The sequence below is a fragment of the Cydia fagiglandana genome, chromosome 15 (assembly GCF_963556715.1).
Source record: "Cydia fagiglandana chromosome 15, ilCydFagi1.1, whole genome shotgun sequence".
NCBI lineage: Eukaryota > Metazoa > Arthropoda > Insecta > Lepidoptera > Tortricidae > Cydia > Cydia fagiglandana.
This window is the reverse complement of record NC_085946.1, coordinates 14,867,508-14,894,858: the sequence shown is the minus strand read 5'-3', so window position 1 is coordinate 14,894,858 and position 27,351 is coordinate 14,867,508. Positions and strand designations below refer to the sequence as shown.

At 40.0% G+C, this 27,351-nt stretch overlaps 3 protein-coding genes across 3 annotated transcripts; 1 reads left to right on the top strand and 2 right to left on the bottom strand.

Moving 5' to 3' along the window:
- Positions 1–4,226: 4,226 nt before the first annotated feature.
- On the bottom strand, positions 4,227–13,453 carry LOC134671607 (uncharacterized). Its single transcript, XM_063529466.1, has 3 exons — positions 13,382–13,453; positions 6,263–6,472; positions 4,227–4,478 (listed from the first exon to the last, which is right to left on the bottom strand). The coding sequence occupies exons 1-3, from the start codon at positions 13,451–13,453 to the stop codon at positions 4,227–4,229; spliced, it is 534 nt and encodes a 177-aa protein (XP_063385536.1).
- On the top strand, positions 13,388–15,169 carry LOC134671119 (adhesive plaque matrix protein-like). Its single transcript, XM_063528894.1, has 2 exons — positions 13,388–13,460; positions 13,902–15,169. The coding sequence occupies exons 1-2, from the start codon at positions 13,452–13,454 to the stop codon at positions 14,775–14,777; spliced, it is 885 nt and encodes a 294-aa protein (XP_063384964.1). The 5' UTR covers positions 13,388–13,451; the 3' UTR covers positions 14,778–15,169.
- A 3,934-nt stretch (positions 15,170–19,103) lies between these two features.
- Positions 19,104–26,562, bottom strand: LOC134671426 (uncharacterized). The gene is made up of 4 exons (XM_063529285.1): positions 26,521–26,562; positions 19,813–20,013; positions 19,211–19,359; positions 19,104–19,174 (listed from the first exon to the last, which is right to left on the bottom strand). The coding sequence occupies exons 1-4, from the start codon at positions 26,530–26,532 to the stop codon at positions 19,150–19,152; spliced, it is 387 nt and encodes a 128-aa protein (XP_063385355.1). The 5' UTR covers positions 26,533–26,562; the 3' UTR covers positions 19,104–19,149.
- Between the last annotated feature and the right edge of the window lie 789 nt (positions 26,563–27,351).

Sequence of the window (27,351 nt, the reverse complement as noted above, 5' to 3'; positions counted from 1 at the left end):
TATACCCCATGTATGTTAGCCGATTTTTCGTAGTTTACGAGTTTAACTTTTAACTTTTGTTAAGAAATTCCGGGGTGAAGCTTTGCTTTGCTTTTATGTCTTCTAATAATTGTTCGTGGTATTTGCACTGATAACATGAAATAGCGATGGGGAAGTGACCCCATAAAATAACAGTAGAAATAACAAAAGAGGACTATTTTTAATGAATTACTAATTTGGAAGCTTTCCACCTCAGTTTCTTTGACCGGCGACTCTGAAAAATTAGGACTATTAAGTATCCCTTTTTTGACCTTTTAAAAAAACTTAGGGTCTAGCAGTTTCTAAAATATTAAAAAGTCCTTGAAATCGCTTGTATTTTTTATTTATTTAGGTAAGGGCAACATCTAAGCTTGACATGCTTGAACGTAAAAGTTTGTCTTTTTTTCCCAACTCAGCCAAGGTGTTTTTAGGGTTCCGTACCCAAAGGGTAAAACGGGACCCTATTACTAAGACTTCCCTGTCCGTCCTACTGTCACCAGGCTGTACCGTGTAGGCACGAACCGTGATAGCTAGATAGTTGAAATTTTCACAGGTGATGTATTTCTGTTGCCGCTATAACAACAAATACTAAAAACAGAATAAAATAAAGATTTAAATGGGGCTCCCATACAACAAACGTGATTTTTGACCAAAGTTAAGCAACGTCGGGAGTGGTCAGAACTTGGAGGGGTGACCGTTTTTTTTTCCTTTTTTTCGTTTTTTTTTTGCATTATGGTACGGAACCCTTCGTGCGCGAGTCCGACTCGCACTTGCCCGGGTTTTTTTTAGCAACTGCGCCGTTTTTCAAGGATTATGTTACAAAAAGAAACATTCAATAAAGTTCAATACTTAGTTTTTTTTTATAAATTAAATCTTCACCCCAGAATTTCTTAACAAAAGTTAAAAGTAATAAAAATCATTTTTTTTATGTAATAGTCAGCAAATGAGCAGACGAGCCACCTGATGGGAAGCGGTCATCGTCGCCCATGGACATAAGCAACATCACAGGAGCCACTTAAGCGCTGGCGACTCTTGAGAACCCTAAATACCCGCTTCTTGAAGTATCCCATGTCGTAGCGCAAAGGAAATACGTCAGGAGGCAAGTCATTCCACATTCTGCACGTTCTGGGGAGAAACGAGCGACATGCCCGCTTATTCTTGGTGTGCCATGTATCTAAGAAGTGAGGATGAACTTTGCTTCTTTGGCTGGAGGTGCGGTGATAGAAACGAGACGATGGCACCAAATCAAAAAGTTCTTCCGAGCACTCCCCATTATACAAACGGTAGAACATGCAAAGAGAGCCAACGTCTCTCCGAAGGCTAAGAGGTTCTAAGCCGTCAGTGAGTTCGGGATCGCCGACAATACGAACTGCACGCCGTTGGATGGAGTCAAGAGGAAGGAGCTGGTATTGTGGGGCGCCAGACCAGAGATAAGAACAGTACTCCATATGAGGTTGAACCTGCGCTTTATATAACAAAAGCCATCATAGTGCGATAACTACGCAACGTCAGCTAACATATTCTGATAGCCTACAGCGTGAGGAATTTAAAAAAATGTTTGGACGTCAAGGTTTGGACCATCCTGTATAAGACGTGCCGTGCTAACATCGCTCGTTCTGTGATACTAGGATGTCATGAAAAACCTGTGTCAGGTATTAAGAGCATTCTATCCAGAGTTTCGGTGTGGGATTGGGACAATTTAGTGCAATTCAATCCCACCAAGACTCAATTTTGCGCGTTTAGCGCTAAGAAAACCTCATTTTTCAAGGCACAAGCCTTCCCATGTCAGGGAGTATTGGGAGTCTCGGTGTTGACATCTTCATCAGTGACGTCCAATAATATCGTAGACACCTTGCTGGGTAGCCTGCGCTCGTATCCAAAAAAACTCGGCGTGCTCAATAAAGGGAGGCGATACTTTACTCTGGGGTAGACAGATCCCATTTATTGAGTACTGCTGTCACCTTTGGGCAGGAGCATCTGGATGCCACCTTGGACCCTTCAAATCAGCCCAAAGGCGCGCTGTACCTATGAATAGTCTACTCACAAGCGATATTGAACCTTAAGTCTAAGGAGATCTCCAAAAAATAAGTGTATAAGTTTTAAAATGGTCGGCAACGCGCATGTAACGCCTCTAGAATGTATTAGACGTCCATAGCATGCGGTGGCCTCTTACCATCAGGTGGGTCGTAAGCTTGTTAGCCACGGATGTACTTATTTGTCTCAGTTAAAAGTTACTAATTTAATAAGTAAAAAAGTAACCCTTTCGTTAGTTCATTTCGTTTGGGAGGGGGGGGGGGGCGCAAATTTGGTGCCTGCCCCGGGCGCCATATCTTCTAGCTACGCCTCTGCCGATAGGAAAAAGCTTTATGTCCGCGCAATAAGAGCGACGCGTCGTCGGCTTCTTCGCTCTTATTGCGCGGACATAAAGCTTTTTCCTATCGGCTTTTGCCGAATGCGCGTCGATATATTTGGGGAGACCCTTAATCGTACACTAAACAAAAAGTGGTCCCACTGACAGCTCGCTTGGAAGGTATCTGTATATATTCTTATATCTATGGTTTTACGCATAGGTTTTAAAATACGATTTGGGATTTGGTATGTATAGCTTGTCAAAGGACTGTCTTATTTCTATCTTATTTCGATCATATAAAAAGACTATCATTCATTCATAAAGATTATCATTTATAGTTGGTCAAGCAGAACTTGTCAGTAGAAAAAGGCGGCAAATTTGAAAATGTAGGCTCGAAGGGATATCGTCTCATAGAAAATTTGAATTTCGCGCCTTTTTCTACTGACAAGATTTGCTTGACCATCTATAGATCATACTATCTTTGTCTTACATGAGTAGGTACTAGCACCCAAAAGAAAAGGATGAGTATAGTTTTGCTGGTTCTTACTGTCTACTGACTGAAAAATTGGTTTGACCAACTATATTTGTGTCGATTCCAACCAAAAGCAAGTAAGCGATAAAGAGGGACTAGACTTCGTCACATTTTAATTTTTCTGGAAATTCTGGAATGCTCGAAGCACTAGAAAGCGCATTAGATTTTATTTGCCGTGACCTTCGAGCAACACCGGCTTCCGACACGAAGGCCGTGACATATTTATAAAACGTGGTTATCAAAAGACACATCAAGATTGTTTAGAAGTTAGACTAAGAAAAGTCTGCAGCGATTTTGATAGCCCTCGCAGTGCAAGTGTTATTTATATTTATTTATTTAAAACTTTATTGTACAAAAGAATAACTTAATGTACAAAAGGTGAACTTAATGCCATGAGGGATTCTCTACCAGTCAACCTTAAGGTCAAGCGGAAAATATTATACGTCATAATTTATTCTATAAATACTAACTTCTGTTTGACGTTTAAAATGACACTTTCACTGCGTGGGCTACTAAAATCGCTGCAGACTTTTCTCGGTCTGACTATACCTCTTTTCTAATGCTAAAAAAAGAACTTATAGCGTACAAATTACCTACTACTGGAGCTACCGCTACCGACTACTATACTTCGTTTTTTTTAGCATTAGAAATTAGGTAAACAATCTTGATGTGTCTTTTAATTGACAAACACATTTTAAAAATAAGTTACGGCAAATATGTAACAATTATGAATCTAATACGATCATTTATATTCTTCTGCTTTCATAAGTAATAGTTTTATATTTTTATAAAGCGTTTTTCAATTATAAGACACGTCAAGATCGCTTACCTTCTTGCAAGTTCTTTCTAATGCTAAAAAAAACGAACTGTAGAAGACCATCATGCAAATTGTACAATAACCGCCTGATTTAAGTGGACCTATGTATACATGTAAAGAAGCGCCCGTTCCACGTTGCCAATGGAAAGTGGCTTACATTACGTGAACACCTCACACACTCGTCCGCGTCTCGTAACTCTGACCTAGGCATTAAAAAGTACACTGCAAGGTCAATATCGCTTCACGGACGGCTTGCGATATCTTCATTATGTTGTAATTAAACTGGATGTTATTAATCAAAAATCGACCGGACCAATACTTGCATCTATCAATTTCTTAAAAAATCAAATAAGTACGTGGGTTAACTATAAGTTAACTTTTTTAGTAGGTACATATTGTTAAAATACCCAAATGGACTTTCGATAAAAATTAAAGAAAGAGAAACTTTGTATGTAAAAATATATTAATTGATTGCATTATTTGATTATCCTATAATTTGGTTGAGTTGTTCACCACCAGCCGTGGGATCCGATGCTGCCGTGGGATCCGATGGATCCGATGCTACCGTGGGATCCGATGGATCCGATGCTCCCGGATCCGATGCTGCCGTGGGATCCGATGCTCCCGTAGGATCCAAAGCTGCTGTGGGATCCGATGCTGCTGTAGGAGATGCGGGGCTCCTCCACGATTTTGGAGACGGAGACCACCCTGGGCACGGTCACCACCTTCGGGACAGATATTATTTTCTTTACGGTCACAACCTGGGGAAAAAAAGAAACTTATAAAAAACGATACTTTAAAAAAAAATTACACAGTTTGGTCGAAATAGTGGCCAGCGACTGCTTTTTTTATGAGAAGATTGGTGTCGTGGCCGAAAGGGCCACGTCACCAGTCACCACCAAGGATGAAAAGGAAAGGAAAATTACATGCAGAAATAAGTATAAACGATATTATTAACATTAGGTATGGTTAGCTGCAAATAAATGGTAAAAGTATTTAAGGAAATACCATTTCTCAGTATGCAAGCCTGCAAGGTAGGGTGTTTCATTTTTCCGAATTTTCGATTTTCATCTGACTTTGCTCGAATTCTTGTTCTATCTGATAAAAAAATATTATACGTTTAAAATAAATTAAAATGTGTCAACATTTAGAGGTTGCACATCATCAACAAAGATTTTTCAAATAACCAACATCTCTACAGCGGAGGGTAGAAAATGGTTTAAGCTGCTACCATCAAAGCGGAGAGTAGTGTGATACCGAATCTTCCACATATAAATAAATTTTAAAATTAGTAGTAAACTTGGATTTTGGTTACTCGATAAATGTTCTAGTTAAGATTTTTCAGTTTTTCCACCTGGTTCCAAAGGAAAAGTGCTTTTATCGTGTTTTAGACGCAAAATTTAGTTTTCTCATTCGATTTTAGTATCAGTTCATTATTTTTTGTCATTTTAGAACATAGTTCATTTTCACGCAATGTATGGGGTTCTCACTCTACCTTTTCAAATTGTGCAACCTCTAAACGTTCTTCGATTCTTTTGAAAATTTAATTAGATAGTTTTTAGGGTAGGGAGACGCCATTGGTGAGCAAATTCAGAAAAAATATTACAAGTTTTTTTTCTCCATACAAAAGTGAAACACCCTACTGCAAGGGCATACACAGTGGCGGATTTGCCCTAAGGCCAAGTAGTCCCAAGGGTCTAGGGCGGCAACATACTAGGGGCGGCAAATTATGACAATAAATTCGCTGATGATAACAAGAAATAACACAAAATGTAGTCAATATGATGAGTGCTGGGAAAGGGGCGGCTACAGGGCCTGGGGCCTAGGGCGGCAAAGACTGCAAATCCGTCACTGGGCATGCAAACTATTATGCAGCTGGCTACATTTTCTCTGCAGCTGTCTGTACAGCGTTGGCATTTTTAAACTTAGCTTTAAAAATAATTTCCGACGCATCTAATTATATGAGTTTTTCTTGTTTTTAACGTCGCTAATATGAACTATGAACATGTAGCGGACTCATTTTCAACCACGGATTTACGCTGCGTCTTAAGCGAACAACTCGCGAAAGCGACGCGGCGCGGCGCGGCGCGGCGCGGCGCGTCGCGGGCCCAAGGCGAATCGCCTTCGCAACGAGATCGCCCACGTAGGACACTTCTTTAGGTATCAAAGGATTGCTTCACCCCTCGCCGCATCGGTTCGCTTCGCGTTCGCGTGTTGTTCGCCTACGTAGTACGTTGCGTTACCATTGCAATTAGTTCTAGATTTTTTAAATTTGCGCAATTTATTTTTAATTTTTTAGTAGGTACTGACTCTACTTTGGTGGTGCAAGGCAGAGTAGAAGGTACCCGAGCGCGAGGAAGGTCGCCCATGAGGTGGACGGACCAAATAAAGGCAGCAATGGACGGCCCCTTGCACGAATGCGTTAAACGCGCAGCCGTCAGGGAGGAGTGGAGGCGAGCCGTCAAACGTGTCACAAAGGGAGACTTCCAATGACGACCGCTCTGTCAAGAGTGACCCGATCAAGAAGAAGACTGACGCTACTGACCTTAGGCTCATGCACTATCTTATCGTAGGACACGATCTTGCGCTGCGGAACGATGCTCAGGGTGTGGATCGGCTCGTGCAGGCTGTAGGAGACGGCGGGCGCGTAGCCGTGGCCGTGGCCCAGAGACGAGCCGGAGAGGTAGCCGCGCTTGTGGCGCTGGCCTGCGCCGGGGGCGGCCATGGCGGCGGCCGCGAGGAGGACGACGCAAGCCTGTTGGAAAGGTATTGATATTGATATTGATATTTATTGAAATCAAATTTTACAGCATTACAGCTAACACCAATGCACTGTAAAATTAAGTTCCTACCTAAGTAATAATAAAGCGATTAATAAGCTACCTATTATCTATTGTATGTTTGATTCGCAAAAACGTAAAATATCTTTAAAAAGTTTATGACTTTCGTCGGCAAACAAGTCGGAGTTAGGTGCAAAAGATAAGAAAATCAAGAAATTATTAAGGAGTGTCCGGGAACGGACGATTGGAGAGTACTGGTGTGCAGTCGTGTGAATGGTTCCATTATCTAGGAGGCGATGGCTACGACAACGTAGGTAGTTGTCGGGAACAAAAAAGGTAGTCGTTTTCGCCACCAAGTCTAGGCAGTCTGATTCTCCCCTTAATATTTTAGATGTAGCAGACATTAGATTAACATTACGCCTTATATTAAGGTAGAATTTATTAGGGTCCAATAACGTCACAGATAGAATGAGCACAAGCTTAATCAAGATATATACAGTGGTATTACTAAAAGAAATTACTAACTTGCTTTATTTAGACTGCGAGCTGATTTAGACGGCGAGCGACGGGGAACTTGCATGCTATTTTAGTTACATTGAGGACTGTTGGTTACGTCCAATTCAACCGACCGATCAAAAACCGCAATGTAATGAAACTCGCATGCGAGTTCTCACATCGTCTAAATAGGGCATAAATCTAAAATAGCTCCTATTAGCTCAATTGGAATTTCTAACACACAACAACAACAACAACAACAACAACAACAACAACAACAAACAACAACAAGTAACAAAGAAAAAATATCCATTTTTTAAGGATCTTAATGGTTCGCATTCAAACTTGAATGACTGCTGATAACATAATTAATAATTTGTGACGTCAAACGGGTAAAGGTTTACCACCACCTTATGGCGGTTGGCGCTTACGCGAATATTAACGCCGCTCAAATATTATTGCGGCGCTATGCGACGTAAGCGCCAGCCGCCATAAGGTACCTTTTGCCGTGGAACGTCACATTTAGGAATAGAATAGAATAGGTATCATTTAATGCAGTATCTAAACAACGTTCACTAAAACTTCCCATTTAACGTAGAGAACATAGGTAGGTATTTGCGGTTACAAACGATGTGGTGCAACGGATCCTTGGATTTTAAACTACATAACCAGTTTAAAGAAGTCTAAATGTAAATTTGGTGAACTAAAGATTTCTCAATTGCGAATTAACTTAATTACATCAATGTTAACTGTGAAAATAATGCAGACTTATGCCTCCGATCCGATATGTTCCCAAAGTTGAAACTTACGAAATATTTCATGTTGCTAGATTCGTCTGAAGACACAGAGGTACTGATGCTTTGGACATCTCGCCCCCTCCTTTTATATGTATGTATAATTCGCGCGGCCCTGGTCATTCAGCAATAATTCTACATACAAAATCAAGTTCGTGTCTTAGTTGTCGTTGGTTTTAAATGTGAACTTTATATCTTACGTCTGAAGGTTGCTTTTAAGAGCATACGATTGAAAAAGATATGGGATTGAAGGATCTAGAATTCTAGATACTGTATTTTAAGAGGTAGGTATGCGCGGGGTGACTTGCGCAATTTTAACTAGATCAGCGACATGGTCAAGTCAATAATAATAAAATCATATCGTTTTGTAAATGGTCGATTAGAAGAAGCTCAACCCAACCCAACAAGGATTATGTTATGTAGTTGTATTTTGTGGTCCAGTGATACGATATTACGTACCTAATTATTAATATTTAGGTAGGGTACCTGCTGGTTACAACTGAAACGGGATTTGTTACAATAATAGAGGTACCTACTTTTGAATAATAATATCTTTGCTAATAGGATTGAACTATTTTAAGTCCTATATATAAATCGTGTGTGCACTTGTACATAAGATTTAGATTTTTAATACTTTCATAACATAACGATCAGATATATTCAAGCGGCATACGTGTTCAAAAATATCTGAGTACCTACGCACCCTAACACTTCGACAATAGAGCCATATTACTTACCAAATTACACACGGCAGTTATGCTGATGCTATAGAAATGTTCGGCCTTACCGTCCTAACCCTAGTGAGTATTATATTCTTTGGCCGTAATATTCTCATTCACACGACATCAATGACACGTATTCAGTACACACGTCCATCACGCAATGGGCCCCGAATAGGGTTACCAGATGACAGGAATTTTCCTGACATGTCAGGAATTTTGGCCTTTTATCAGGAATGGGGACGGAACATGAAAATGTCAGGATTTTTTTGAATTATTAGACTTTTTATAAAAATATCTTTTTATATTTTTTTTTAGTAGCCTGTTGTAGTGTCCCACTGCTTGGCAAAGGCTTTTATTTACTTATAAAACGCGGCTATCAGCTCAATCGGAAGCTAACGGCTAGAAACACCCCCCCTCACCCCGTCGTCGTCGTAAAAAATATGAATGTCAGGAAAAATATTCGGAAATCAGGAATTTTGTCAGAAAATTCGAAATTTGTATGTGGTAACCCTACTCCCGAACACGCGATTATTCGTAAAACGTACAAACGTAGTGGGTCTGTAAGAAAACGTGCAGTTTTCTTAACGGGGTCTAGTTTGTATTACATTGTACTGTAGACGTCAAAGATATGTTTACACTTTTTGCCTTATTACAAAGGAGTAAGGTGCAAAAGTGTATACATATTTTTGACGTCGACTGTACGTAAATTGTTAAGTCAGTGTCAAGTTCATCCACATAATGTGGACCACATTTATGGAGGTCGGACAAACACATAAAATTTGTTTATATGTTTAATTACAATTTTTTTTTATGGTGGCAAACAGGTGTAATAACCTGCCCGCTTCCATACAACCGAAGCATCGATCACACGCTGTCATTCTGAAATAACATGAAATTTTACATAAAATATTCGTGTAACATACCTACCTATATCTATTTCTGTTTATGTTTACATATAAATCATCTATCTATTCGCTCTATTTTCTTTGTACTTATCAATTTTTAACAAAAAACTAGTAGGTGGGTACAAAAGTTACAAACCAAACAGCAACACTCGTTACTGTACATCGATGAACCTTATAACAAAAGGCATGGTCCACCGATGGTCAGTAAAGTTAACAATGTGGGCGAATGTACCAGGTACTACGCAGATATATATATATGTTAAGTAAAAATGTTCATGACAAGTTTCATGTAATTTAAGCATGTCGTTTAAAATGAGAGCGTAACTGCTATTGTATGGGAGCGGCTTTTTAACAGCCTCTTGTCAAGTAGGTATGCACTGTAGGCAGGTAAGTACTTAATATTTTCTTCCGCACCTGACGGAAAGATAATATAACGAATCGATTACCGCTGATATAATCGAATTAATCGAAATAAATCGATCGGATCACCCTCTTCCGATTTATAAGCGATAGAAATTGGCATGCAGAACAAAAACCGGCCAAGTCGGACTCGCGAACGAAGGGTTCCGTACCATTACGCAAAAAACGGCAAAAAAACTGCGTTTGTTGTTTGTTATATCCCCACTTAAATATTTTTTTATTTCATTTTCAGTATTTGTTGTTATAGCCGCAACAGAAATATATCATGTGTGAAAATTTCAATTGTCTAGCTATCACGGTTCATGAGTTACAGTTACACAACGTTAAATTTATACGTGTTCTATACGTCCTAGGACGTCTTACAATTAATTCTTCTTCACTATCACTGCTACTTGAACTAAACATTTCGTGGTAGGTATACAAAGGGTTGGAATCGCTAAAATATGCTGCAATTACTAGTATTCGTATAGTAACAACTGTAGCAAGAGGGTGCGACACACGTTTAGAGAATTGTTAACTTGTAGGTACAATTCTACATATATGTATAATTATTACTACAATTTAATGTAGCACAAAACAATTGTCAGCTACAAATTTGTACGTTTTCCGGAAAATGTATGTAGCGTATGTAAAGTTTTGTGATACAATAAATTGTAGACTTGTCGATACAATTAACATATTTGTAAGAATTTTCCACTACAAATTTGTTACTCGTATATTTTGTGGTACGCACATTTGTATTATGACAAACTTGTAACTTGACACTTGTAAAATTGTAATTGTAAGTTTTGTGGGATAGGCCACTGGTGTCAGTCAGACGGACGGACAGATGCATGGACAGCGGAGTCTTAGAAATAAGGTCCCGTTTTTACCCTTTGGGTACGGAACTCTAAAAACAATCCATTGAATAAGTATATATATAGATTCTAGCGTTTTTAGAGTAAACTGTCTTAAAGGGCTTCTGCGCTGTTGGCTTCGGCCCCACGCACGCCTCCCAAAGGTCCGGGACCCCATGGTCCCGAGATATGGAAAAGACATACAAATAATAATAAAATGCTTTTTGTTGTAGTGCGCAACAAAAAATAGTAGATCAGATACAGTCTGTTCCTTCACAGTATCCACTTTTCTATACAATTAAGTATGGTAACTTGGGTACTTAAGTTGGGGCACCGATACATAATAAAGAAAATATATATAGGTATACTTACATTAGTAGGTGGACTTATTGATAAACAGCGATCTCTCTCAGACAACCTTCAGATAGTGAAATTGCTAATATAGTCAAGGTAAAAACTATTATAATATCCTTTCTCGGACCTCTTACTATTTCCATGCAAATTAATTTAAATCGAATCAGCGGTTTAAGTGAAGGGGACAGACGGACGGACAGAATTACTTTAGTATTTATAATATTATTGTAAAACAAGTAGGTAAATATTGCTACGCATACTTTGGTTGCGTTCTTGTGCGTGCTGCGTATATTATATCATACCTAACAATTTTAGTATAGATACAATAATACCTTTGGCAAAGATATATGTATAAGCTAAATAAAATCTAAGAAAAAAAACGTGCCTCTGAAAATTTTTAAAAATGTACTCGAAAAGATTGCCTTTAGCCTATACTCGAGTAGATCTATGATGGCGACGGCGACACCATTTGATATTTAACAATTTTGACACATATCAGTGAAATAACAATGATCAAAGTCAAATGGCGTACTAAAAATTTAAAACCCTGTGTCGAAAGATGACAGTAAATTTACTGTGACTACAAAATTTACTTTGACAATACGCCTCTATACTAAATTCTCTTTGCCTTTGGTAAATATGTGTTGTTCCATATTTACAGCACATTGTAATGATGACCATATTACAGATGGGTCTCTATTGTTTCCCATTAAGTTTTAAGTCATAATGAATTGTTCGTCCACATTTTCGTTAGTCATAATTTGGTTTTTCTCAGAAACGCGTAACTTTTCAGGATTGCCATATAACAAACCTAACCTAACCTACGTATACTCTATTAGGATAACCTTACGAAAATCCGGAAAAGTTAACGTAAGTTTTGTCGTGGAACGTCACATATCTATTTCATATCTATTGAATCTCTATCCCGAATCGCGCTGTATGTCAAACAAAGGGACACAATTGCGGATATAATCATTTTAATTCCGCTTGTAATGCCTATCGCAGCTATCTATTGTGGAAGATAAGTTTCGTTTTCTTTATAAGAATGATGGTATCTAGTCACATATATATTACGTACTAAGTACTGTAATTATATTAAAGAGGAAGCAAAACGCGATATAAAGTGAAAATGAGTAATTAGTAGTAGGAACGGGCAATGGATCACTGTGTCGAGTACCATCAACAAAGTTTATAACCCATTTTCAACCTTATTGCAATGTATTAAAGACTACTATATCAGTTAATTGTTGCTGCTAGTATGTCGCCGTACCGGGAAGGAAGCACAATGACATTAGTTGAGAGTTGTATAGAGCTGATAATACCACCAGCATGAAACTGAACTAGCGCCAGCGAGGACGCACGGAGGAAATAGATTAATGGTATACTGTATAGAGCGAATTAAACCGTCAGCACAGAGGACAATTTGACTTGAAGAAATAAGTGACAGGAGAGACAATATGGTTTATCTTACTTTGAGACTTACTAAAATTATCAGTACGAGTGCAGTACGATAACTATGTAATTTTTGTACATACATATACCAATTGTGGCCCCTGTATGAAACAAATGTTAATGCCCACAAATAAAATTTCTCGGGGCCGAAGTCCCTTGGAATTCATTAAAACGGATGTGGATGCTTATTAAAGGATGACTCACGTTAGAACGGGCCGTGTCCGGGCAGGTTACTTTTCTATGACATGACAGGCGATCACGTGATGCTTTCCAGAGAAAACTGTGCGCCGGAAGCTCCGGGTCGGACACGGCCCGGTCTAACGTGAGTCATCCTTAAAACTGAAAACCCAACGCATTCAAATTAATAAGTAATAAGCACAAGGGCATGCACTACAAGACAAATTAACATCAATCATATTGACATTTTAATTTATAAACACCGAGACATGAACTATCTACACTTGTTTACTTCATATTTCACTTTTTCAATTCAAATTTATAATTTATAGGCTTAGGCAAAGATTTATTCATACTTTTTCATTCTGTTACTTTAACACAACAATCGTCAATCAATTGTATCCATGGGGTCCCAGCGCGCATAAGTTGTTCGCAGAAATCGCGAAGCGTCTGGTTGACGTAACTGGTGACCGAAGAGCTGGCGGCTACCTCGCACAACGTATCAGTATTGCGGTACAGCGGGAAAATGCCGCCAGCATCCTTGGTACAATGCCTCAGGGGCCTATTTTAGATTTAAGCTAGTTATTAATTTCGTTTAGTTGTACCACTGTATATATATTGTATGTAAATAAATGATTACTTTACCTATTGTAAAACATTATCAATAACTCACGTAACCATGATGTAACCGCCCTAGGTACTGTCTAGGTGGTAGTGGTAGCTCTATACATCGTCCTGAAACTGAACCTGCGCGTGCGCATCAGTAGCGCCCACGCCGACGCGCGCCGCGGACATCGACATGGAAACTGTGAGTGCACTTTCATTTATGTACATTTATTAGAATAAATGTAGTGAGTGATAAAACTAGTGTGATGACGTGTTTATGAAGTTTTGAACAAAACCCTGAAAACCTATTGTCGTTTTCAAAATGCTGGTGTTTTTGTATAATATAATAAAGAAATCATTGTTAAAAATCATATAGATTTGTTTGTACCTTATAATTTATAATTATACGTAATAGGCACGTCCTTTAAAAAATCTTTAAGTAGGTCTACATCAGGCCTACCTGATGATTTTTTTTTTTTTGCAAAGCGCGTTACTTATCATTTACCTGACCGGTTTCTTTGATTTTGTAAAGCTTCGTTTAATCTAGGCAAGCAATAGTTTAATTATGTGCTAACTTTAAATGATGATGATAACCTTATGAAAGCGATAGACCCGTAGCTAAAACCTTTTGTTTTTATTATAGCGGTCGTTAGCCCTCCTCGCGCTATGCGTCGTCTACGCAAAGCCTCTCTCGGGGGCCAACGACGCCCCTGAGCCTCTCAGGCCCCTCCATCAAGTCCTCAAAACTCGCAGCGATGCCTTTGACCCGTACGCCAACGAGTACACCCAGGATTACGAGCCCGTGGCCTTCGCTGCCGTCCCCCTCGGCAGTCCGGTGCCAATAATAGCCGTGCTCTCAGAAAATCCACTAGAACAGGCCAAGCAGCTTCAGAAAGCGGTGGCCACGTCCCTCAAGCAAGCATACGCGAAACCAGACTACCAGCAAAACTTCATCCCAAGCGACCCAACCGAGTATCCAAGCCATTACACGAAACCTTACGAAGAATACCAAAAACCTTACGAACACCTAAAATCGAAACCGTACATGCCCCCGGAATACCCGAAGTATTATTCATCCATAGAATTTGCTAAGCAGTATCCTTCAATGGAATACGCTAAGCCATATCCTCCGGTCGAATACGTTAAGCCGGCCCCTCCAGTGGAATACACGAAGCCTTACCCCGTGGAATACGTAAAGCCCTACCCCGTAGAATACACTAAGCCGTATACTGTAGAATACCCGTATCGTTCTGCAGAATACACGAAGCCGTACCAAGAAGATTTCGTACGCGACAGGCCGTACCGGGAAGAGTATGTGCGCGAGAGGCCGACCGCAACAGAAGAAAAACCAACGATACTTTACGCGAGACCTAATGGAAATGGAGGATACACGTATTCTAGAAGGCCTTTAAAGAAAAGGAATGTGAAGAGGCCTCAGAAACAAAAGCCAATGATTATAAGGGTTCATAAGTACAGGGTGATTAGGAGTCGCAGATCAGAGCCTGATATCAATTTATAAAGTGTTTTGTGTTGTGTTTTGCCTGCTTTTAAAGAGTTGCATACAGTGGTGCCTTATGTGATGAGACTAAGACTGTGTTTTAATACGCAATGAGATAAAAAGTGAAGTTGTAAAGTGGCGTTTAGTTGTTTTTATCTGTCTCAATAATATATGGTCTGAGGACAGACAGATTCATGATGACCGAACATTTTTGGATTAAATTTATTAGAGTCGTATTAGTATTTATAAGAATTTTCGACATAATATATTGTACCTACTGATAACTTTTAGCAATGTGATCTTTACAGTTAGTTAAGATTGCATAATTAACACTTGTTAACCGTTATTTGTTTAGCAAAAAAGTTTTAACATAAGATACCTAATGCAAAAATCTAAAACGTAGGTAGACAAAAAAAAAAAAAACAAAAGCCAATTTTTTTTAACATTGACTAAGTTTTTCTAGTTATAACGATTATTTTTTTATTGTATGCATTTATAAAAATGTGCCTAGTCTTAGATTAAAAAATCTACTTTCTTATTACTTGCTCCACCAAAGTATTTTCAAGTAAAATGACTGATAACTTAGTAGACTGAATAATCTTTTTTTTAAGTTGTAATAATCTAATTTATTAGCATTGTAGTTATCTTGTTAATAATCAAACGCAGTTATTATTGCGGTTGTGTCTAGTATTATAGAAAGTGATGTTAATCAGTGTTTTATTAATATTATAAATGTATACTCAAAAACTACCGCATTTCGTTTTATAAAATACGTCTTGAAACCTAATTACTAAGTCCAGACCTAACTAATATGGGAACTTATATCCCTATTTTTGTGACACGAACACAGCCTACCCAAAATACCTACCCAATAAAAAAATCACCCCTCGGAAAGATGCCGTAATAGCTCGCAGCATTACCCCGCTGAATTGCAATACTAAATGCGCTGTGTGTGGAAGCTTCCAGCCCTACGGTCCCCAGTCACATCCGCCAGCCTCTTTGATAAGGCTCCGAATTTCAATACATAAAATATATAATATGAGAAATTAATAAAATAGGCCCTTGAGGCATTGTACCTACCAAGGATGCTGCCGGCACGGCATTTCCTCGCTGTATCGCAATGCTGATACGTTCTGCGAGGTAGCCGCCAACTCTTCGGTCATCATTACGTCAATATATAATATTAGAAATTAGTATTATATTTTTCAACACCAAACGCAGGCTATAATAAATGATAACGTATTATGCGATGTTAATCGCGTTGCGTTGCGTGTTCACTTTCCTCCAGTCGCGGCACTCGCGGCTCGCTACCGGCTGCTGATGTATTGCTTTTTTGCGGCACAACAGCTGTTTAGACTTCCACATTGCTTTAGTAAGTGAATATCAATTACTTTTTACCGCGTAGGTCCGTGATTGTTGAGTCATTTAGGGTTTAGGTAAAATTGGACATATCATAGCGCAAGCAACCAATTTTGCCCCTAAATTGCATAAGACCAAGAAAAGTCTGCAGCGATTTTGATAGCCCACGCTATGTAAGTGTTATTTATACGTCATAATTTCATAGAAGTTTGACGTATGAAATAACACTTGCACTGCGTGGGTTATTAAAATCGCTACAGACCTTTCTTGGTCTAACTTAACAATCGCGGAGCGTGTTAAGTAATAATAATAACAATAAATCATCGAATTCGAATTTTACATGTCGCAAGACTAAAAACAAGTGAGTCTAAAAATACCCTAGGCCTACTGGGCCAAATCTGCTGCCCCTACATACAAACTCAAACACGGGAGAATTTGTAAAAGACTTTCTATCGCATGTACACTATGTACATCGTACAAGTACTCATAATCGGATATGCAGTCTTGGCCGCCCTAGATCCCAGGCCCTGTAGTACCTAAGTATAAGTACTAGGCGGTCCTTTCTCCGCACTAGACTCCGCCCCTAAAAATTATTTATCTGGTCGCTCTAGGCCCCTAGCCTACAGGGCCTTAGGGTAAATGCGCCACTGGTTAAGGTGCTTCGAAAACGGCACCAAACAATGCATGTAATTACATAGTTAATTTCAGCACCATTATGTATAATAAAAGAGCTATAAATTAATAGATAATGAAATCATCACATTCAGTGTTCTAGGTACCAGTGGCGGCGCGTCAAACATATCTATAGCACAGAATAAATAATAGTATTGGGTACAGAAGACTCACTCTCTAACAAAACGCGTCTGTCACGATCAGCATAGATATGGCCGCTAGGTGGCGACAGCGCCACGCGCGGCTTATGGCAAACCCCAAAATTGGGGTCGAACGGATGTACTTTTAGCTACCTGTAGCAAAGCGACGAAATCGCTGAGTGAGCCATGCCTGTCCATAGGCAAGCCGGGGCTAATTTGGCTTACATATTTCCTTTACAACTCTGCTCAAACGTCCAAAAACCGGCAAGCCGGTGAGAATCGGCTTTTATGGACGCGCCGCCACTGCTAGGTCCGCAATGATATGATTTACGTCCTGCCATTGAAATTAACAGGTGGCTGCCTACGGAAGCATTATATTTACGATCGTGTCACGCATCGCTCGGTCTTGTATGTAAAATACGCGGTTTTTGTCTGACAGGAAACAACACATTGTTCACCACTACTTGAAATCTAATTAATTTCTTAAGCATTTATGCATTGATTGACACGCAATTTGAATTTATTAAAGCATTAAACATCTATCATTACCTGCTGGTAATTCCGTTTTTATAAGCGATGTAGTTAGGGAAATAATGGGAATAATAAGGTGAAATAGATGCCATATTATAGGTATCTATCTACCTAATATCTGCGAGACCGAGCTTTGCTCGGAAAAGATATAAAAACTAAAAAGATATATTAGAGACATCAGAGATAAGACCTAGCTCGATTTTTCGCCTCCGAAAACCCCCATATAGCAAATTTCATCGAAATCGTTAGAGATGTTTCTGAGATCTCCGAAACATATGGGTATGTTGAAACATGCCAGTGATTCTAGCACAAGGCTATAACTATTTTATTATTTAGAACGATTTAAGCTGGCTGTTAAGTTAAACTACGGCCTATATAATTGGAATAACTAGTGGTTAAGACGAGAATTAGATAACCACTAATGGAGGATCGTAGTCATGGTAATAAGCGTTGATTATTGGATGTCTTTAATAGTATGAAGGACTTTGGACTTTCGTTCAGACAAGATTAAGTTTTGTCAAGAGTTTGTGAACTTTCAAAACGTTCTCTAAATATAGTAGGTATACTTGGTCAAGCAGATCTTGTCAGTAGAAAAAGGCGCGAAATTCAAATTTTCTATGAGACGCTATCCCTTCGCGCCTACATTTTTCAAATTTGCCGCCTTTTTCTACTGACAAGATCTGCTTGACCAAGTATATATTTCTATATATTTCTATAGGAAAAGTATTGGGGGGTGATACTGATGATAGACCAAAGTGGAAAAATAATATCACGAAATGTCGTTAATTACTATATATGTATATGATGCTGAAGCGGTGGTGGCCGAGTGGATATGACGCCCGACTTTCAATCCAGAGGTCGCGGGTTCAAATCCTGGCTCGTACCAATGAGTTTCTCGGAACTTATGTACGAAATAAGTATCATTTGATATTTACCACTAGCTTTTCGGTGAAGGAAAACATCGTGAGGAAACCGGCATACATCTGCGAAGAAATTCATAGGTGTATGTGAAGTCCCCAATCCGCATTGGGATAGCGTGGGGACTATAGCCCAAGCCCTCTCGCGCATGATAGGAGGCCTGTACCCAGCAGTGGGACGTATATAGGCTGAATTATTTATTATTATTGATGCTGACATTGCTGACTCTACCATAATCTAAAAACACGTGAAGTTCCTATCAAGTTTTGAATCAAGATTTGCTAATAACGCTTGTATTTACAACACTTGTTAAGGTACGCCAATTTATGGGATTAAGATGTAAGAGCGAGCCCGAGCTAATCCGCCGAGTTTGTTGCCGGTCCCATATTGGGCTACCCTCCTCCAATTGAGGGGGGATTTAAATTTCTCGGGGCAGAGGTGTAGGGTTGGAGCCGGTTTAGGTTTATTTGACGTTCATAAGCGCATTGTAATATGCCTACTTGAATAAAATATTTTTTATCTTTTTCTCTTTAATCATCATCATATCAGCCGTTTATCGCCCATTGCTGAGCATAGGCCTCTCTTCGAGTACGCCACTTATCCCGGTCCCGAGCCAATCTTATCCAGAAGTGACTCGCAATCTTCCGGATGCCACTAGGAAAGCCTAGGCCAAAGGCTAAGCCTATAGGACTAGGATAAGGAAAGGAGAGGAAAGAAAGACAAAAGCTAAATTAAACGTAATATATTAAATTGTCCTATAATTAGTTGGTTGTTCACCACCAGCCGTGGGATCCGATGCTACCGTGGGATCCGATGCTACCGTGGGATCCGATGGATCCGATGCTCCCGTAGGATCCGAAGCTGCTGTGGGATCCGATGCTGCTGTAGGAGATCTGGGGCTCCTCTACGATCTTGGAGACGGAGACCACCCTGGGCACGGTCACCACCTTCGGGACGGAGACTATTTTCTTTACCTCCACGATCTAAGGAAAAATAAGGTCATTTTATAATTGGAGTTCCTTAAGTATCTGATCTTTCTGCCCTTTTTGTTTTCGAGTGCAATCGGGAAAATTCTAAGATGAGGAATAGAGTTGCCTCGGCAGCTTTTGCATGGAATTTTAGTTTAGAAACATTTATTTTCTATAGTTCTAAACAAAATGAAACATCTCACTATTTAACACTTAACATTATACGTAGTTAAAAGCCGAAAGATGACGGAAAGTTGTACGTGAGAAGCTTATGATCTGAGTCTGATAGATTTATTCTCACATTCATGCTCACCAATCATAACAACCATATCTTGCATTCGAAAACTCATTCAATTCGGTATAAAACCGTGTTCTGCAAAGTACAAACTTGTGGCACTGTTGTTGTGCGGGGTACATTAGTGAACACTCCCACCCAGCGTTAGTGTAACAATATGACTCTGAACTGACCTTAGGCTCATGCACGACCTTATCGTAGGAGACGATCTTGCGCTGTGATGTGACGATCGGCTCGTGCAGGCTGTAGGAGACGGCTGGCGCGTAGTCCAGACTGTGGTCCGATGACCAGCCGGAGAGGTAGCCGCGCTTGTCGCGCTGCCCCGGTGTGCCGGGAGCGGCCATGGCGGCGGCCGCGAGGAGGACGACGCAAGCCTGTAGAGAAAAGGTTGAAGGTGAAAATGTGATCAAGGATGTAGCAATAGACAGTGGTTAACCTTTAAATTAGCAAAAATCAAGGGCCAGTGCTGTAGGCCTTGACGAAATTTAACAGGCTTGACGATTTGAAAAAAAAGGCAGTATATTTATTTATTTTATTTATTTTTATTCATATGGTAGGAAGGGAATTTAAAGAATGGAAATGACACCGATATTTGTCTAAAACATTCTTGCATGTTTTTAAGACCCCTTTCGGCGTCGAGACCCTGGGTCCGTGGGGTCCTAGCGCTCTCTTTGGAGACTTTCCAAAGAGACTCAGGGACGCAACTGGGGACCCAAGAGCTGGTAGCACAGAACACCGCCTCTAGAAACCTAATATTGGCCATTTTGTTCCCGACGCAAATCACCAAACTGTGAGGTGCGGGAGGGGTGCTCACGGCGTTGCGATTGGTCGTTTCAAACATGGCGCGCTGATACGTGTAAGCGTAGGGATGGGACATGTTCATTACAGTTAGTGGGTACTGCTACTAGTGATACCGAAATTTATGGTGGTAAAATTGTTACCAATTTAGTATACTTAGAGTAAACTTACTTAATAATTATATTGAATAATTTAATATTTCATTAAGTAATTTAACAAAGTACCTGAAAATTTTACTTAACATATTAGGGCATTTCTGTTTAAAGTACCCAGAACTTGAATTTTAAAGTTTAGAAATTTTATATTATTTCCACTCAGAATCGCAATCTCTTTCGATACGAGAAAAAAAGTGTCGCCAAAATATCATAATTTTTTTTGTCCCTTTTATTAAGGTCATAGAAGATTGTATTGAAAACATATTCAAATGGACCAATAACATATGCCTATTACAAATCAACTCCGAGTTCTCTCGCACTTCTTTGAAGTTCATCACCAGGTCCATCTCGTGACATGAGACCTAACTGCTCACCTAGAGGATTCTAAAAAACCCATACAACATATGTCTATCACAAACCAACACCGAGTTCCCTCGCACTTCTTTGAAGTTCATCATCAGGTCAATCTCGTGACATGAGACCTAACCTAACTGCTCACCTAGAGGATTCTAAAAAACCCATACAACATAAGTCTATCACAAACCAACACCGAGTTCCCTCGCACTTCTTTGAAGTTCATCATCAGGTCAATCTCGTGACATGAGACCTAACTGCTCACCTAGGGGATTCTAAAAATCCCATACAACATATGTCTATTACAAACCAACACCGAGTTCCCTCGCACTTCTTTGAAGTTCATCATCAGGTCAATCTCGTGACGTGAGACCTAACTGCTCACCTAGAGGATTCTAAAAAACCCATACAACATATGTCTATTACAAACCAACACCGAGTTCCCTCGCACGTCTTTCATCATCAGGTCCATCTTATAACATGCGGCTCCGCTGGCCTATTTATTTATTTATTTTTTATTTATTTATTTAAACTTTATTGCACAAGCACAGGAAAAATGTACAAATGGCGGACTTAATGCCTAAAGGCATTCTCTACCAGTCAACCATTGGGTCAAACAGAGACAAATGTTGGTGCAGGATATACATAATTTATAAAGAGAAATGTAACCGAGAAGTCAAATATTATATATAAACATAATAACATAAACCTACAAAATTATGATAAAATACGAATACTTATATGATGTACAAAGATAAACTAATAAATATAAATTATATATATATATATATATATATATTGTATAATAAGAAGACGGAGAACATTATTTAAATTCTTCTGACAGAAGATGCTTGCGGAGTAGTCGTTTAAAGACAGGTTTGCTTGGGGCTTGTCGAATAGAGAGAGGGAGGGAGTTCCAGAGACGGATTGCCTCAACGGCGAAAGAGTTGGACATAAAACCAGTACGGTGAGAAGGTATCGAAAGTTTGAGAGAACGGGAGGAACGAAGTTCACATCCTGGACGGGGGGTGATGAAAGTGAATTTACATTTAAGATATCCAGGAGAGGCAGGCTCGAACAAGATGGAGAATAAAATACACAGGATTCTAAGGGACCTACGACGACGGATGGAGAGCCAATTAAGCTGACGGCGATAAAAAGAAACATGGTCGTATTTGCGCAGGCCGAAAATGAAACGTATGCCATTATTAATGAGACGGTCTAGCTTATTGAGGTACTCCTGAGAGATATTAGTCATGCACGCGTCCGCATAGTCAATAACTGGCAAAATAAGAGCCTGAACTAATAATTTCTTGGTACCTACTGGGAGAAAATTCTTAAATTTATAGAGATAACGCAATGTACCACAAACCTTCCGACTTATTTCAGAGACTTGGTCGTTCCAGGTAAGGCTAGAGTCTAATACAAGGCCGAGATCTTTCACTTGTTTTGTTACTGGAATGACGGTGCCATCAAACAAAATCGGCGCGAAAGAAACCGCACTAAGTTTTACTTGCTGATGATGGCTTCCTAGAATAATAGCCTGACATTTCGCCGGATTAACACTGATGCCAAAGCTGGTGGACCATTCAGCTATGTGGACTAGGTCATCGTTGATGAGGGAAATGGCAGAATCTATGTTTTCCACAGAAGCCTGGGCGTATAGTTGCAAATCATCTGCATACAAATGGTAAGAGCTGCGGATTTTGGAGGTGATTTGGTCAATAAAGATGGAGAATAAAAGAGGAGAAAGAATCCCACCTTGTGGTACCCCCGTGTTTAGGTCACACCAGGCAGATAAGCAACGACTGGCTTTAACTGCCTGCACGCGGTCAGAAAGGTAGGACGCGAACCACTCAGTCACTTTTGACGAGACCCTTAGATGTGTGAGAGTCGCAACAAGTAGGTCATGATCAACCACATTAAAAGCGTTGGAGAAATCAATTAGCACCAACACCGTTACTCTAGAATTCTCCATGCCGTTTCTTACATCTTCCACAACATTGAGAAGTGCAGTGGTGGTGCTGTGTCCCGATCGAAATCCCGATTGAAACGGAGAGAGCAGGTTGTTGCTGTGTATAAATTTGGAAAACTGTTTATGAGCTGCTGCCTCAAGGATTTTTGAGAGAAAAGGAAGAATGGAGATGGGCCGAAAATGGTTGAGAGAACTAGGGTTTGATATTTTAGGAAGTGGGATGACAAAGGCCTTACGCCAACATAAAGGAAAGACCCCAGTGAGTAACGAAGAGTTTACAATATGGGTGACTATGGGCAAGATACTGTCGAGGATAAGGGTGATCATGACTCTACTCACATTGTCGTGTCCAACAGCTTTCGACCTAACTGACATGACTATCTTTCGGATCTCGTCATTCGTAACTGGGGCAAAAGTAAAAGAGTCAACATTGGGTGTAGGTAGAGACGAGATATAACATAGGGTTTTGAACTTTATTATAGAATTAAGTACGGGAGTTTGAGAGAAATGAGAATTTAAGTGATCAAGAGAGAAAGGAAGCGAGTCGACATCGGCCTTGGTTTTACCAATCCCGAGTGACCGAAGAAATTTCCACGTGTCCGCGGGCGAAGAAGTCGAGATGTTGTCATGTATGTAACGTCGTTTCGCAGCTCTTACCACCTGGTTGCAGCGGTTTCTGGCAGCTTTAAAAAGCCGCCAGTTTTCCTCGCACCGATCCTGCTTGTAAGCACGGAAAGCCTTGTCTCTCCTCGTCATCGCCAATCGAACGCCTTTAGTAATCCATGGAGCTGGTGGTCTCTTTAGCCGAACTGGTCGTACCGGAGCATGAGCATCAAACAGCTTCAGAAGGAGAGAGTTAAAGTGAGAGATTTTTTCATCAACTGTTGGTGCCTGCAGCGTGCCCGTCCAATCGGCCTTAGCGGCATCCTCAGTTAATTTGTTAACATCAATTCGTGCAAAGCCACGTAAGTGAACGACTATTGGTTCAAGTTTGGGGGGCTTGATTTTATATGAAACATAAATCAGGTCATGTCGCGAAAAGCCAGGTGCAGAAAATTGTCCGGATTTTAAAACGTGGTGAGGGGACGATGTGAGGATCAGGTCTAACCAGGAGTCTAAGGAGTCGTTATTGTGGTGCGTCGCGTCTAAAGGCAATAAGGAAAAGTCAGATGAAACAATAACGGATCTTAGCTTGCGCGATCTAGAACTGTCTCTCAGCAGGTCTGTATTGAAATCTCCCATAACTATATGATGGGCGCATTCAGTACCAATATCCGACAGAAGCACCTCGAGAGACGAAAAATAATCAATTGTCGGTGGGCAGTACACTGCACATAACATAATGCGCACGCCAAGAAGCTTCACCTCAACAGCTAAATGTTCCATGGAGCCAGAATAATTAGAGGGAGAAGAATCGACAATTTTATAGGGAATGTCAGCTCGAAGATACATAGCCACACCTCCGCCGCCTTTGCCTGTTCGATCGTTACGTAATAGAACGAAACCAGGGAGGCTGCAGGAAGTTGAAGGTATGCTAGGTTTTAGCCAACTTTCACTGATAAGAATAGCATGTACATTGCACGAGGAAAAGGTATCATGAAAATCAGTGAAGTGGCTCAAGATACTCTGAGCGTTTATATGGCATACGTTAAAAACATTTTTATTACTATGAAACTCGCCTCTCAATGACGTACCTAGTGTAACCGGTTCACTCGGCTCGTCAAATGAATGAAAAGAGCTGGACAAGCTGCAAGCAGAGTAAAATGAATCGTCACATCCGTCAGTAGACATAAAAATAAATGAATATAAATACTATACACAATATATAAAATATTAATAAAAATAAAAATAATCTCGCTAGTCCTAAACTAATACGGGCCTGTTTAACCCGCCGGTCAACTCAACTACAATACACAACAATAATAATTGTAGGAGACTTACTCTATACATAATATGAAAACTGCTTCGGAAATATACATTACAATTGCTAAGGTGATAAAATTACTATAAATAAACAAAGTTAAGTTAAACACGCAAAATTATAAGAAACGATACAAAAACAACATTATTATTTCCGAACGTACCCTGCATTCAGCGGCCGTCAAATGTCAACACGACAGCTGTCATTTATCAAAACAAGTTACAATACGCTGAATGCTGAATGTCGGTAGACTATAAAAGTGCTAGAAAGAAATTAAAAATAAAAGGGTACACGTAGGACAACAAGAAAACGTAAGAAAGGACTTCACTACCGCAATGAACATGGGCTTATTTCAAGTTTGTTTTGGCTCGCCTCGCACTACGAGTCATCGTGTCACTGGGGTTCTTTGAAGCCTTATCATCATCAAGGCCCGTAGCCAGGCCACTGGTCGTTGCAGCTTGTTGTGGGACGGGAGGTGGGCACTCACTGACCAGCTTACGCAGCTGCTCCGCCGTAACCACCCGACGCGTCTTGCCGGCCGAGACCTTGACGAAAATAGTACCTTCCAATGTCCAGACACTGCGCATGCCGTAATGCTTACGGGCTTCGAGAAATACGGCTTGCCGATCACGTGTCAAGTACTCAGATACAACAACTGAAGATCCCTTTAGCGCAGTCTTCTTCCTCCAAATTGCATCTTTGACTGCTGGGTTGTTGCAGCGCACCAAAATAACTCGAGTTCGGCCCGCGGTAGCAGCACCAAGCCTGTGGCACACGGAGAAGGACGATGACGAAGCCTCCGCGAGCTGCAGTAGGCCTAGAGGATTCTAAAAACATATTACCTACATATTATGTCTACAATGGTACAATACGGCATGCATAACGAAGCACGAAGTTTCCGCAACTGACGAAACTATCATCGTCACATCACTAGTCGAAAGGGAAAGGGATAGCACATTGCATTTTCAAGTTGACGAAAAGGGACGGACTAGTGCGCCTCTGCTTAGTGACCAGTATAAAATGAACCCCGCGGACAAGAAACATTATTCAATGAAATAATGAATTTTACTTTCCAGTGGGATGTTATTCCATCTGGTTTGTAAGTAGAAGTCTTAGATGACTTGCCACACCATTTTATACTGCAATATCCCATGATTTCCCAATAAATTCAATAGTTTACGATTTATTTTCTGAGACTCGTGCACACTGCTAACAGGTCGTAATCTTGGGCGCAACTGATCGGAGTGGCGCGTGAGCAATCTTATATTTGACCTATACACCATATGTGCGGTGACCGCGAGTCGTCCTATAAGCTCGGTCTATAGGGGTTGGTCTGTGGCTGGTAGTTACCTCGCTCAAGGCTTCAGTCTGGCAGTTCAGCGGGGTAACGCAGCCAGCATCTTGGGGACCTTGCCGCAGAGGCCTCTTTTAGATTTAGTTTAGTTTGTATTTAGTATAATTGTAATTTTAAGTTGTTTTTTTCTTTATTGGTTTTTGGCATGTTTTTATACCATATATATGAATAAATGTTATATTGATTAAAAAAAGACTCAAAAGCTTTTCACAATTTCCTGGCGCTTCGTTTTAACACAGTTGAAGTAAAAAGTCACAAGCAACTTCTTTAATATTTGCCACTTTACGTCCAAATCCACTGTACGATCTTAAAGTCGAAACTTACGAAAGATTTCATGTTGGTATGATAGCCAGAAGACACCGAGCAACTGATGCTATGACCATCTCGCCCCCTCTTTATATATGAATATACATTCGAGGCCTCGCGGTCATTTTGCAAATCCTACTATCACATTCAACCTCGTATCTCCCTTCAACGACGTATTGAAATGTAAACTCTATTTTCTACAGTTTATAGTTGGTTTTAAAGGTGTAGAATGGATACAGATGTGAGTTTAAGAGATGGATCATAAGATATGCGCAGGGTGTCTTGCGCAATTTTAATTAGATCGGACAGTCATATCGTTAATACGTATGGTCAATGAAACGTTTTCGCTACTTGGGTTCAAGTATGGTGAAGTTATTATGTTACTTTCAAATAGGAACATTAATACTGATAAAGTATAGCAGCTAAAACTAATAATGAAATGAACACCACTTTACAAATCGACTGGGGTGTGCTATATGACTCATAAAGTTGTGCGTTTGTTCTGCAAGAAATGGAAATAAATTAGGTACCTACCTACTAATTTAGGCACAAACGAAGTAAAATAAAGCTTACTGTTTGTTTGCTAATTTTAGCTACATGAGGACTTGGGTAGTTCGCCAGTAACTGGCCCCCGGCCAATAACTGGCTACCCTAAACTAAACATGAATTCTATTCACCTATAAACAGAATTCATTTTAGTATAAGGTTTCAATAAGGTTTCAATAACGGGCCAGCCTTCAATAACTACCTATAAGTAGTTCGTTATTTTAGCATAAGAAAGAACTTGAAAGAAGGTAAGCGATCTTAACATGCCTTTTAATTGAAAATCAGTAACTATTACTTATGAAA

What these genes read in the sequence shown, in the direction of transcription:
- LOC134671607 (XM_063529466.1), bottom strand. Translation starts at nt 13,453, where the DNA reads ATGTCGATGTCCGCGGCGCGCGTCGGCGTGGGCGCTACTGATGCGCAC. An exon ending in AGGTTCAGTTTCAGGACGAT is followed by an intron (nt 6,473 to 13,381) that starts GTATAGAGCTAC and finishes CCTTTCCAACAG; the next exon opens with GCTTGCGTCGTCCTCCTCGC. An exon ending in AGATAGTGCATGAGCCTAAG is followed by an intron (nt 4,479 to 6,262) that starts GTCAGTAGCGTC and finishes TTTTTTCCCCAG; the next exon opens with GTTGTGACCGTAAAGAAAAT.
- LOC134671426 (XM_063529285.1), bottom strand. An exon ending in AGGTCGTGCATGAGCCTAAG is followed by an intron (nt 19,360 to 19,812) that starts GTCAGTTCAGAG and finishes ATTTTTCCTTAG; the next exon opens with ATCGTGGAGGTAAAGAAAAT. An exon ending in TCCTACGGGAGCATCGGATC is followed by an intron (nt 19,175 to 19,210) that starts CATCGGATCCCA and finishes ATCCCACGGTAG; the next exon opens with CATCGGATCCCACGGCTGGT.